The following is a 12,685-nucleotide window of genomic DNA, read 5'->3' as shown; positions in this document are numbered from 1 at the left end:
TCCCCGATCCGATCATCATGCGAGGACGAGGCTGCGAAAGCCACGGAGTCCGGTTCTAAATGCCTAAACGCTGACATTCTCGTAGTCCCCAACGATGGTTGCTTGAACTTCGTCGACGAGAACGACGAGGTCCTCCTCGCCGGTTTCGGTCGTAAGGGCAAGGCCAAGGGTGATATTCCTGGTGTCCGCTTCAAGGGTTCGTTCATCCCTCTTAATGTAATGTTGCGTGGCGGTCGCTTACCCCCTACCAGTTGTCAAGGTCTCTGGTGTCGGTCTGCTCGCTCTCTGGAAGGAGAAGAAGGAGAAGCCCAGGTCATAAATGCGGAGCGCACGAAAAAAATGGCGTCAGTTCGGCATGAGGAGTCTGCGAGGCATTCTTACATTGGCATTCCACCAGGTTGGGGAATCTGGGCACTTACGGTAGACATGGTCCGAAAATAAGAGATCATCAAGCCGAAACAGCAGATGCTTGCATGTTTGGCAACGGCGTCATGTAATGCTGGGTGTTCAGCGCGGGTCGTGGCGCTGGATTTATCTTCTAAACAAAGTTTATGGTACATGAGGATCTACCAGACAGGCCCCATCGAACAGGCCCCCAATACAATCACGCCAACTCCTCACCGTCGCTCTCAGCATATCGTACAAGGTAATCGGCCGCCAGTCCCAGGGTGATGACGCCGCCCGTGATCCAGCAGCCGTTGACGAACCACCACCAGCAGTCCTTGACGCTCTTGAGGTTGACCCTCTTGATCATGACGCCGAGCGTAACCAGGGCGCCTCCGCAGCTCCCGACGAAGAAGGCCGGACCGGCGCCCGCCGCGATGCCCGCGCCGGCCAGCAAGGCAACCTGCGTGAGCGCCAGGCCCGTAAGCACCTGCTTCGTCTCCTTGTCATGCTTGAGCGCGATGCTCTTGATGCCCGCCTTGGCGTCGTCCTTGATATCCATGTGCGCATAGATCATGTCGTACAGCACCGTCCACGCGACGTTGGACGAGTACAGCAGCGCGGCCGCCGCCTGCGCCGCCCCGTTGTGCAGCAGGTCGACGCCCAGGGCGGGGAAGCCCATGATGGCGCCCCAGGAGAAGGTCAGGCCGAGGACGAACTGCGGGTAGTACGTGACGCGCTTGGCCAGCGGGTAGGTGGCGACGAGGAGCAGGCTGGGCGTGGCGTAGAAGAAGCACGCGGGCGGGAACTGCAGCAGGATGGCGAGCCCCGCGAGCAGCTGCGCGCCGGTGAAGACGAGGCCCCGGAAGGGCGTGACGGCGCCCCGCGCGATCGGGCGCAGCCGCGTGCGCGCCACGTGCGGGTCCAGGTTTCGGTCCCAGAGGTCGTTGATGGTGCAGCCCGCGCCGCGCATCACGACGGCGCCGGCCAGGAAGAGGAGGGACGTGCCGAGCACCGTCGGCGGCGGCGTCACGGGCGCCGCGAGCGGGGCCGCGAGGAGGGTCGAGAAGACGCAGGGGAAGAAGAGGTAGTAGGACCCCGTCGGCTTGTCGAGGCGGATGAGCTCGGCGTAGGGGACCCACGAGCGCGGGAGGAGGGAGAGGAGGCCGGTCTGCGGAGGCGTGTATTCCGGGCCGGGGATGGGATCGGAAGGGTCAGTCGTTGCCGTCGAGAGGAGTTTGGTACTGGTGTGGTAGGCGACCAGTGCGCGCGGGGAGGTCCTGGATGAGCCCGTGTAGAGGTCGAGCGCGAGTCGCCGAGGAGTCGAGACGCACTGAGACCCCCGAGTCGATGAGGGTAATGATGATGGGCGCCATGGCTTGTGAGCATTTGCTGTCTGGGAAGAAAAAGAAAACGCGCGCCGCAATGGCAGCGCGAGACGCATTCGGCAGGCTGACATCATGGCGCCTGTTCCGATGCCTCTGTTTTTGAAAGTGTGCCCTGACTTCCCCAATACACTACTTTTTTTCTTCGCTTCTTCAGTCCTACTTGCTCATCTCACGAGTCAACAAAAAAAGGAGCAGAACCACTTACCTCAGTTAGTCAACCTTACGCAAGTTTATGGTTGGGAAAGGTGACGCTAATTGCGATTGAACCCGCTCCTTTGGACTAAAGCGAGCCCTAACCTAGAGCTAGCAGCCTGTTTTATTCCATTCTGCCTTTGGGCTTCGAGACAGAGAGGAACTTGGGAGCTAATTTCACTTGATATTCACATGCACATTCTGGACTGCTGGACTGGTTGCTCTGGGGTCTTCTTATCAGCAAATTTCGGCCCCGTTCAGAGCTCTAATCACTCCTCCGTGTTTTGATTGGCTGCCCTTCCGCGCTGGCGTCTTTCCATTGGCCATTCTCCTCGACTTCCTTTCACACGCGATTCCACGCTCTATAGCCTTTTGGAAGGCACCGCGCATTCCTCCCCGCAAGTGCAGCATAACAACCGCTGCATCTTTGACCGTCGCAACATGCGACGGCACTCGCTACCAAATGCAAAGTGACCAAGCCGATCTTTTGTTTTCGAATTGCCGCCATCTGATATTTCTCGATCCCCTTGACCGGCGCGCTGTCGCGCCCCGCGCGAATCGTCACCATGCGGACGGCTCAACATCCGCAGGCAAAGTTCGACCCTATCCCGCCTGATCTCGACTTGCACGCTCTTGTCGAGAGGACCCCCAACTTCCATTGGGTCTTGCGTGTCTCGGCTGCTCAGATCCGCAACATCGGACCACAGGAATTCGAAAGGCTGGTGTTCCTCCATGTCGTCCATGGCGGGAAGCCGCTGGTTATCGAGAAATGGAACGACCGGTTGCCCAAGTCGCTTTTCAGCGCAGAGTGGTTGGAGCGTACATACAACAAGAAACGTGTGCAGCCATCAATTTGTGTCTGCTGTAGTGGATGGGCGTGCCAGCTAACGATGGAGCAGCCGAGAATGTCCGGGATCTAACGGGCCAAACCGACATTCCGATGACACTAGGTCATTACCTACGGTCGATGAAGATCCTCACGAACCAGTGGACGCCAACCAACTTTCGCGATGAGCGACGGCAACGACTCTATCTGAAAGACATGGACTGCCCGCCCGAGTGGCAGCAGTACCTTCAGCGTATCATCCCGCCCAACCTGTTCTACATGAACGAGAGCATCGACGAACGGTCCGGCAAAGGCCGAGGGGATTCCGACATGGACATCTTCCAGGAGGGACGATCTATCGCACCTGCCGGTGACCTCATGAGCAGCCTGCCCGAAGAGATGCGCGCCCAAAACCTCATGTGCTATGTCGGCCACGAAGGCACCTACACCCCTGCGCACCGGGAAATGTGCGCCAGCCTGGGCCAGAATATCATGGTGGACGCGTCCGGCGACGAGAACGGGGAGAAGCCGGGGAGCTCGATATGGTTCATGACCGAGACCAAAGACCGCGAAGTAGTAAGGGAGTACTTTCTGTCCATGTTGGGTCACGATATCGAAATCGAGAAGCATTTCGCCCAGATCAACGCTTGGAAGAAGGCGACATTTCCCGTCTATATCGTGGAGCAGAAGGTTGGTGACTTCATCCTCGTCCCTCCCCTGGCTCCCCATCAGGTCTGGAACCGCGGCACCAGGACCATCAAGGTTGCCTGGAATCGGACCACGGTCGAGACACTGCAGCTGGCGCTGAGCGAGGCCCTGCCGAAGGCGAGACTTGTCTGCCGGGATGAGCAGTACAAGAACAAGGCCATCATCTTCTATACCCTCGAGAAGTACTACAAGGAGATGGTGGAAATGGAAAAGACAGCCGACATCGGCTTGCTCGGGTTCGGCCAAGATCTCATCAAGAACTCGACACGGATGAAGCAGATGGCGGCCGATTTCAAGGCACTCTTCCAGCTATACACCAGGATCCTGGTCGACGAGATGTTCGCCACCAGGGAGAAGGAGGTCGAGTATATCGAGTACGACTCCAACATCACCTGCTCCTACTGCCGAGCAAACATCTTCAACCGCTTCTTGACATGCAAGCACTGCATACGCCAGCTAGTCAACGGAGACGAGGACACGTATGACATCTGTATGGAGTGCTATGCCATGGGCCGCTCGTGCTTCTGCGTTTCCAACCTCAGCTGGTGCGAGCAGTGGCGCTGGTCGTACCTGGTTGACCGGTACGAGACTTGGCGAGCTTTGATCATCAAGAACGACGGCTACATCAACTTGGAAAGCTCGCCCCTTCCGCTAGAGCTCGCTAGAAAGAGGTCCGGTAAAAAGTCAGTTGCCCAGATTTGCCAGGAGCAACTTCGGATGCGGCCCTGGAAGGATATCACTCAAGTCAAAGAGCCATCCGACCGTGAGGAGTCGGACGTCGAGGTTGATGACAATGGTAGGCCAGTGAAGAAGAGGAGAAAGAGAAAGGCAAAGAAGGGCGACGTGTACCGCTGTCACGTCTGTCAGCACAAGGACTACACCTACAAGTTGGCCTTCTGCTCCAACGAGGGATGCACCGACGCGTACTGCTACGGTGTGCTCTACAGGGCTTTCGACTTGATGCCCCAGGATGTGATGCAGAACGAGCATTGGCAGTGTCCCAAATGCCTCAAGATCTGCAACTGCGCCGCCTGCCGTCGAGCTGGAAACGGCGTTCCTTACATTCCCAAGACCACCTTACTCGGACACGACACCCGGCGAATCGCAGACGACCGCAGCGTCGAGACCTTGGTCGACTTCCGTGTCCACAACCTGATGTGGCTCAAGAGCGTCGGTGACGAAAGCCGAAGCCTGTCGAGCAAGCGGATGCAGAGGCTACAACAGGCGGCTGAAGCGGAGAAGGCGAAGCAAGCAGAGCTCGCCAACCAGATTCCTGCCCTACCCGACGGTGCACTTGCAGAAACCCTGGATGCCGCTATGCAGCAACCAGTTGCCAACGGGTTCTCTCATCAAGACGGAACGCAAGCTTCCGGTCCGACGCCCGTGGGAGACTATATCGCGGCTCCGGGAGCGCCTGATGGACATCATCAGCAGAATGGGGACCATGGAGTTCCGCCCGCCGAAGTTGCTGACATGTCCATGGTCGTGGCTGAGGATCAGTCCTCATACCCAGACCCCTCCGTGCTTGGCCGGGAACGAATGCTCGGAATGGGTTATTACGAACAGGACGACAGTCCTGACAAGATTCTTTTCGATCCATATCAAGCGCCCTCGGCCGATAGTATGTTGTTGGTCGACGATCAGCCGGAGATGTCGGAGTATTTTAGGAAGCAAATTCGAATCGCGAAGCGACGGGCTAGACAGGAAGGTGATGACGATCCGGACTTCCAAGTGCCACGGTCTCATCATAGGAAGAGGCCCAAGCTCGGCCCGGAGCCCCAACGAGATGAGCAGGAGATTGCCCTGAGCAACATGGATCCGGCTCTGTTCGACGGCGATAGGACCGTGAATGATGTTCCCACAGAAGACCAAGAGGCTAGGCCGGTTCAGTCTGAGGCGCCGGCAGAGGCTCCACAACAAACGAGCGAGCCGGTCGAATCAGCGGAAGAAACAGCTGAGGTTCAGAAACCACGCGCCTATTCCCCCAACCGACCTGCTCTCAGGCATGCCCGACCCAAGATCGGGTATCAGGACGACGAAAACGGCGAGGAGGAGTTCAACGAACTTGTCGTTCCTCGCTCGCCGAGGGCACCGGAGGGCATTGCGAGTTACAGACCCGAGGACGCCAACAAGGATCCCCTCGACCTGGCGTCGGCGGCCATCTTCACAATGACCAGTGGTGCCACATCAGCCGCCCAAGACTCCGGCTTAGCTGCTCCCCCTAAGAAGCGGGGCCGACCGCGGAAGTCGGACGTATCGGGGGCGCAGAGCAATGCTCCTCCAGTTCCCGAGCCGGAAAAGCCAGCGAGGCGGCGTGGCCGCCCCCCTCGAGCGCGCCCTTCCCTTGACGCCGAGCCTGAAGCTGAGGACGACGCGGACCTCGATGCCCAGCTCGCCCAACAACTTGACGCGTTCGACGAAACAGGGGAGGTCATTATTCGCACGGAGACGACGCCACCGAATGAACCTGTGGCGTCCACCGGCCCAAGGAAACGGGGCCGTCCGCGGCGTAACCCGCCGCCAGAGGCTCCGGCGAAGAAGTCGGAAATAACTATCGAGTTGCCGTCTCAGTCTTTGGTGTCTATGGCCGACAAAATGCGGCTCAAGGGAAAGAAGTTCAGGATCGGCCGGCGCGAAAATCTGGAGAGCGCCAAGCCGCAGACATCTCCTAAACATGATACTAGAGGAAGCAGCACTCACGAGGCTCAGCCTCAACCAGCCGCTGAGGAGAGGGGCAAACCTGGAAAGGAGCAAGCGACCCGAAGTGGAAGGGACTGCGAGAACGAAGACCAAGATGAAGACTTTGATCCAAACGCGGAGGAAGAAGAGGTGGTGTCGGATGAGGCAGGCAGCCCTTCGCCACCACCAACTTCGTCTGCTTCCGCGCGCGTCCAGCCCGAGATGTTGCCAGAGTCTGATGGTGCCTTTGCGCCGAGCAAACCTGACACACCGCCTTCCGCCTCCTCTATGGCCGCACGGGAAGCACCTCGCTCAACATCCCCCCCACAGGGATCCGTCGCCGGGTCAGAAGGTGAAAATGAACCCGAACCTGGTGTCAAGCTCGAGCCATCCTCCGCCGCCGCCGCCGTCGAACCAACACCACCTTCGGAGCCATCTCCACCGCCGTCCCAGCCGCGTGTCCCTTCCGGTCCGACCATCGTTAGGCTCGGGGACCTGGACGAGGAAGAAGAGGACAGCAGTTACGGAGAGGGTGGGTCGCCGTCGCCCTCGGGGTCGACGTCTGGATCTGATGAGGAGGAGGGCGGGGTGACCGGCGCGCAGGAACCGAGTGATTCGGACTCGGACGATGACGAAGATATACCTGCGAGGCCGACTCTGGCGAGCCGGGGCAGAGGAGGGCTGAGAGGGAGGGGTAGAGGAAGGGGCAGGGGCAGAGGGAGGGGACGGGGTAGGGGGATGTGAAAACCTGAAGTAATGTTTGGTATTTCTTGAGACGGTTTCCCTGTCTGGTAGGAGGCGTACCATAACCGGGCGACGTTCTGGTGCAGCAGCGGCGTCTTGGGAAGAGGACATACTTGCCTCCGGTCTTCGACAACTGGGGGCTGTGTGGCTCTTGTGAAAGGGCAACCGGAAGAACATTGATATTTAATGTCTCAGAGAAACAGTACAAGGTCGTATGTACATACACAATGGCTCAATACCTAGGGTCTCAGTCTCTTGACATTACAGATATGAATTCGATGCAATTGAACAGAACAAACTCCCTGCCGCGCCTTTGTCCCCCTTCATATGATGTACAGTACAATCAGGTCACTCCCCTTTTCCTTTCCGGCTCCCCGTTTCTCTCTAGTTGTATGTAGTAGATTACAACCCTTCACAAACCTAATCTGCTCAAGCAATGCAAACCGTCAGCCAAAAAAAAAAAAAAAAAAAAAAAAAAAAAACGACCATCTAATTGACAATGCGAACGTCATCCCACTGAGAACAAACTCGTCCACAGGCAGGGAGGATGGAAGGAAGGGGAGAGACAAAGAGGGACAGAGAGAGAAGAAAAAAAGATCAAAGAGAAGAGAGAGAATATAGAAGATAGGGCGAGAAAATCACAAACCATCGCTCATGCTGGTCCGGTTCTTGCTCGTCTCCTCGGCGCGGTCCTTGGTCTGCTCCTGCAGCCGCTTCATGGCCGCGGCGCCCGACTCCCTGGGACCCAAGCGGTCCGCCTTGACGATCTCCTCGCTGACCGAAGCCAGCTCGGGCTTCCAGTGGCCCTGGCCCCTCTTCTGCTTCTCGAGCGAGTCCTGCTTGTGGCGCTCCAAGCTGTCGGGATCGAGGTCTGCTGTTTAAAGAGAAGTTGCCTGGTTAGCTGCTGCCGCTTCTGGGTGGGTGATTGATTCATCTGGATCTTGTTCTCTTGGGTTCTGTAACGTACTAGAGGCGGACTCCTTGAGGAATGCGCGCGGCGTCTGGCTGAGGCTCCGGCGCGCGGTACTGCTTGTCAGGGAGAAAATGGTGGAGGGGCGGAACGGCTTATTGGATGTGCTGAGAAGGGCGCGAGCAGACATGGTGGTTGATTTTCTGTTTGTTGCTTTTCTGGGGAGGGAGCGAGATGAGACGCGGATTCTTTCGTGTGTAAGTAGTGGCTTTGTTGTGGTTGTTTTCGGGCAACGGTTTGGTAGGACTGACCCAGTTTGTGCAGGTGAGGATCAATTGAGGTCTGGTAGTGTATTTAAGAATGGAAGAGAAACCTGAGCTGTTCCGATATATCAATGACCTACATACTGTGGTTGAAGGCAGTTTACTGTGTATTTCTTTGTACTCCACGAGGGGTCCAACAAGGCATGGCAAGCTGTGATGACGTCACTCACGCAACAGCTTGGCTCGCGCTCTTTTTCGCCCTCTTTCTGCGGACCATCACCACCAAACACGAGCAGCAACACCTCGGCGATTGTAAGATGGGCGGATCCGCTGCGCGTCATTAATGGTGATTAGGCCTTACTTTTATCCCGAGCGTGAATGAGTACCGTTGCCGAGGAGTCATTGTTTGCTACGAGTCTGTTCCCCTTCGCCGAATTGTGCTTCTCAACTTGGAAATCTCGAGGGCTAGTTAACTCGAGCGCTAGTTAAATAAAGAGTATCCTTCGGCCCACTGCTTCGGGACGGAAGGGAGGAACCGACACAGCGAGGATAGCGAGCGAGGATGCAAACAAAAGGACTTCGTGAAGACGGTTAACCCGTAAGAGCATTGGAGTGTCCCGGTCTCCAGAGACGCGGCCGGAATGCTCCCACACCTACCGCCAAAGCCCGATACAGAAACCAGGTAGTTACTGAGTAATCCGTGCATAACCTAAATTTGTAACAGAGAAAAGGCGGCAGACGGCCTGAATCCGATCTGATCGGCCCGGGCCAAGGTCCGGACGAGGCCGCCTGTTTCCGACGAGTTAGATTTGGCGGCCCAGAAGTCGCCCCGAAACAGAGACCGGCCGAAGGATGAGCGTTGCTAGACTAATTTCCACGGTTGGCCGATCTCCCGACCTCGGGGGCTAGGTGAGATCGGTCAGGTGACTGGTTGACTCGTCTGCCTGAAGGTAAAAGTGAGATGAAACTGAGCTTGCCCGTCCCGTGATGCCGTTCTCAACAGAAAGTCTCACATGAGATCAAAAAAAAAAAAAATTCTCAGCTGAAATCGCGATGCCTCACCCAGTTTTTCTTTGTTGGATAGCGGACTTGCCGGTCTATTTCGGACCGCCGGCAGAAGGTCTCGGTAATAGCCATAGAATGCTTCGTTAGTGGAGGTCCATTCGATGGAGATGACCGAGAATGGCAACCGACCCCCACCAAAATCGTCGTCCTGAAGTTATTACCAACTTAGCGATCCAGCTATGGAATGCATTTCCAGGCAATGTGCATCGAATAAGGTTAAGGTATGTAATCCGTACTTAGTTGCACGCGAAACTGCAGATGCGGTCCGAGGGAGATGCAGCGGGGTAAAATTAATTGTTGCTCCCCCTTCCCTCTTTGCAACCTTGCCAACCCTCTAGGGCTTGCTGCGCCGTCTGACAATGCATCGTCATCTGGGGAAAAGGCAAACTGCATCCAAGTGGCGTCGATTTCGGCCTGGAGCTCCCCCCGCTCACTGCCACCACGGTCGGGGGGGTTCGCCCAGCGAGCACACAGGAACGGCAAAGAGCGGTGTGTGGCAGTATGCGCCAGTGTGAGCCTACAGCGCAATGTGACCCCTCCCTGCAGTTAGTGTAGATGCCTTGCTAGGGAGTACCTACCTTATTAGCGTACTATGTAGTCCGTACATAGTACGGAGTACACAGTAGAGCTGTGAGTGAGGGTGTGGAAATGAGTGCTTCGGCCACCCCGTGGCCCGCGCCTCGGGGCCCCGATTCTGAGATCGTTCTCTTGACCTCGATGCACAGTGCTACCTCGACCAAGACGGCACGGTCGAGAGCATCTCTGAGCTTCTCCACGACGGCCCCGCCTGGTCACTGTCTATAGTCGTTGATTGACTCGGAACACATCATCAAGTTTGTCAGAGCTTAAGTTTTTTTCGCCTCGTCGTATCCGGTCGTGTCGGAGGCCAGGTTAGACATTCTCGTAAAACCTACGTCTTGGATCCTGGACGTTGCTGCTTTCTTTGGAAAGGGAAGCAACCAGGTTTTTGTTAACTCACGAGAGTACTGGCGTATCGTTTCATTGCAACCGCACTACGGTAGTTTTAACAGGAAATGAACTAACTACCCATGTCTGCAAGGCAGCACGGCAGCTACGTGCCTGTCTGCCTGTCATGATGCATTGCTGTTGCATTCGACGCAGAGGATGCAGAGCCGGCGAATGGCAGACCTTAAACAGGGCAAGAGAGGGTGTCCATCTCTCTGACCTCGCCTTGCTTGTTTCGTCAAGAGCTGCGTTGAGTTGGGCGAAAAGGTTGGTCTGCAGACTCCTCCTCTACTCCTCCTCTCGAAACGGACTCTAAACATGTTTAAGTTTTGGATGGTTAAAAAAGGCGAAAGGGGGGGGGGGGGAGCAGACGATGTCGAGCATTTGAGTTTCAGCCCCTCACAATGCCCCTCCCATTCGTCTCCGGGTTCTAACGCTGACGACCTGTGCTCAAAGCCCGGAACAGGGCAAGAGATGAGCGCTCCGCATATAACTAATGATTGGCTCTCTATGGTATTCATCCTGTCACTGTTAACAACTTAAAATAGGACGTACGTTGTTAGTGGTTATGTACCCCGCTTCAGGCACGAATACTGCACTCTGTAGTACCTTTACAGATTACTTCGCTCACGACACTGCACGACTACCTCCTTCACCTGGAAACGTCGACATGCACCTCTTGATCCCCGTATGGATGCGTTAAAACGCAGCCCTGACGGGATGGATTATAGGCGAGGACAGTTTTACGGAGGGCGTAACCCCAGTGGGTTGACCGCCAAAACCGATGAGGACGACAACATTCCACCCCTTTTGTCACCCCACCCACCACTCATGGGAATGTCTCGGGAGAGTGGGGAGGTGCTGCTTTCGAGTTTGATGGGGCTCACACCCGACGGCTTGGCGGCTTGTTCTGCGTCTCGTTCTGCGGGACTGAGTAGAGTAGTGTACACTACGGAATACTTGCGGTTTCTATACTTTGCGGCTCCGGAGTGTGTAATGTTTCTCTAACTGACGACGACGTTTCGCCCGAGTGTCTGGTCAAGTGTTTCCTTCGCTATACATCGCTCGCTGACGGAAAAGGCGGATCGATCAGACACTTGCGACCCGCATGCCAAGCCGAGCATAGGCTGCCTCCTAGGCAAGACGTGAGGGTTCCTTCCTGCTTGGTACCGAAACTACGAGTAATTCATTCCTGCGGAGTACGGAGTACCGCTTTCTGATCGCTCAGGACATGATCCTCCTCGTCGGTTGCGTGGATGATGGCAGTTATTTTGGCGAAAGGGGCAATCGCCGCTAGATGGGGCTGCGGCCGGCTTTGTCGTTAGATCCTTTTAACATGATCGCCTAAAGGTATCGACGTAATCTACTCCGTACGGCTAGTGCAATAATTTGCTGCAGCAGATCGTAAAGGATCCGGTTGAGTCCAGCTCAGCCATATCTGGCTTGTAGGTATGTACTATGTATGTTTTTTACACATGTGGGTATGTAAGGTAGGTACCTATGTAAGTACTCCGTACAGTACATGCATACCGTCATAGATGTTGCATACATAGTTAACAGTTTCTTCATGGCGTACGGACCGAGGTGTTAGAATGGTTCGAGACAACCTACAATTAGGGAGCGGCTCATGACTTAATCAGCGTCTTTCGCAGTGCACGAATAGCCAGTCAAGACCTGCGGGCGCGCAGCTGCTGGCGGCATGGAAAGCTGGACTTGGCTGCCCGATCCTCCCTGAGCCAGTCGGTGGTCGGCTGGATTGATCTGCACCTCGAGCCGCCCGCCGACCCAATTGGCCCAGGAGCGCCAATTTCAGCATCGGTCGGCGCCTGAGTGCAGCGCTGCTGCCCCCGACACCGTCATTCACAGCATCCGGCCGGGCCCTCTTGCTTTTGCCGCAACGGGTCCGGGTTCCACCGCTCTCATCATCGATGAATCGGTGCTACGCTCGGAGGCGCGAAACAAGTGCATCGCAGTGTACCCTACCTGCCAATCTCGTAGTTATTATTTCTGAAGGATAGCTCCGGACCCTTCATTTAAATAGTGGAATTATTGTACATTGCGATGGGTGACTCTCGAGACGTCGACACCGGCACTCGTGAACCAGTGCCGATGTTCTGCGAGACTTGGCCGCTCGCGCTTGGACGATGAAGATGGAGCCCGTCATCTTATCGCGGCCACGTCGGGCGACGGTTGTGGAGGGGGGCCCCGGCGGAGCGAGAGGACGGCCTGTCGGCTTTGCAGCAACAGCGCCTCAACAGCGGCTTGCAGCTCCAACCAGGAACGGGCGGGCGGGCCTGCACTGTCCACGCCGTTTCCGGCACTGGTTGTAGTGAACTGCACTGGGCCAAAATTGCACGACAGCCTGTCCAGCATTCTAGCCCGTTTTCGGCTTGGTGGTGGAGCATCTGTCCAATAAACGACAGTGTAAGATCCACTTACTGATGCAGTCGCCACCCAGCCCGCAACCCGGAGTGGCCAGCCCCTCAGTGCATTGGCAGACCGTGGCAGGTGAGTGTGTTCGCCCGGGGTCCTGCCTCGTTCGTGCATTAGCGCGACCCTC

General features: G+C 56.4%; 3 protein-coding genes across 3 annotated transcripts; 1 reads left to right on the top strand and 2 right to left on the bottom strand.

Annotated features, from left to right (window-relative positions):
• Positions 1 to 251: 251 nt before the first annotated feature.
• MYCTH_2311811 (uncharacterized protein) lies at positions 252 to 2,255 on the bottom strand. The gene has a single exon (XM_003666749.1). The coding sequence runs from the start codon at positions 1,841 to 1,843 to the stop codon at positions 605 to 607; it is 1,239 nt and encodes a 412-aa protein (XP_003666797.1). The 5' UTR covers positions 1,844 to 2,255; the 3' UTR covers positions 252 to 604.
• A 63-nt stretch (positions 2,256 to 2,318) lies between these two features.
• MYCTH_2311810 (uncharacterized protein) lies at positions 2,319 to 7,085 on the top strand. The gene is made up of 2 exons (XM_003666748.1): positions 2,319 to 2,801; positions 2,864 to 7,085. Exons 1-2 carry the CDS (start codon positions 2,531 to 2,533, stop codon positions 6,919 to 6,921), a joined length of 4,329 nt encoding a protein of 1,442 aa, XP_003666796.1. The 5' UTR covers positions 2,319 to 2,530; the 3' UTR covers positions 6,922 to 7,085.
• Positions 7,086 to 7,383: 298 nt separating this feature from the next.
• On the bottom strand, positions 7,384 to 8,258 carry MYCTH_2311805 (uncharacterized protein). The gene is made up of 2 exons (XM_003666747.1): positions 7,889 to 8,258; positions 7,384 to 7,795 (listed from the first exon to the last, which is right to left on the bottom strand). The coding sequence occupies exons 1-2, from the start codon at positions 8,019 to 8,021 to the stop codon at positions 7,560 to 7,562; spliced, it is 369 nt and encodes a 122-aa protein (XP_003666795.1). The 5' UTR covers positions 8,022 to 8,258; the 3' UTR covers positions 7,384 to 7,559.
• Positions 8,259 to 12,685: the final 4,427 nt, after the last annotated feature.

This window comes from Thermothelomyces thermophilus, chromosome 7 (assembly GCF_000226095.1).
Source record: "Thermothelomyces thermophilus ATCC 42464 chromosome 7, complete sequence".
NCBI classification, from domain to species: domain Eukaryota; kingdom Fungi; phylum Ascomycota; class Sordariomycetes; order Sordariales; family Chaetomiaceae; genus Thermothelomyces; species Thermothelomyces thermophilus.
This window is presented reverse-complemented; position numbering and strand designations above follow the sequence as displayed.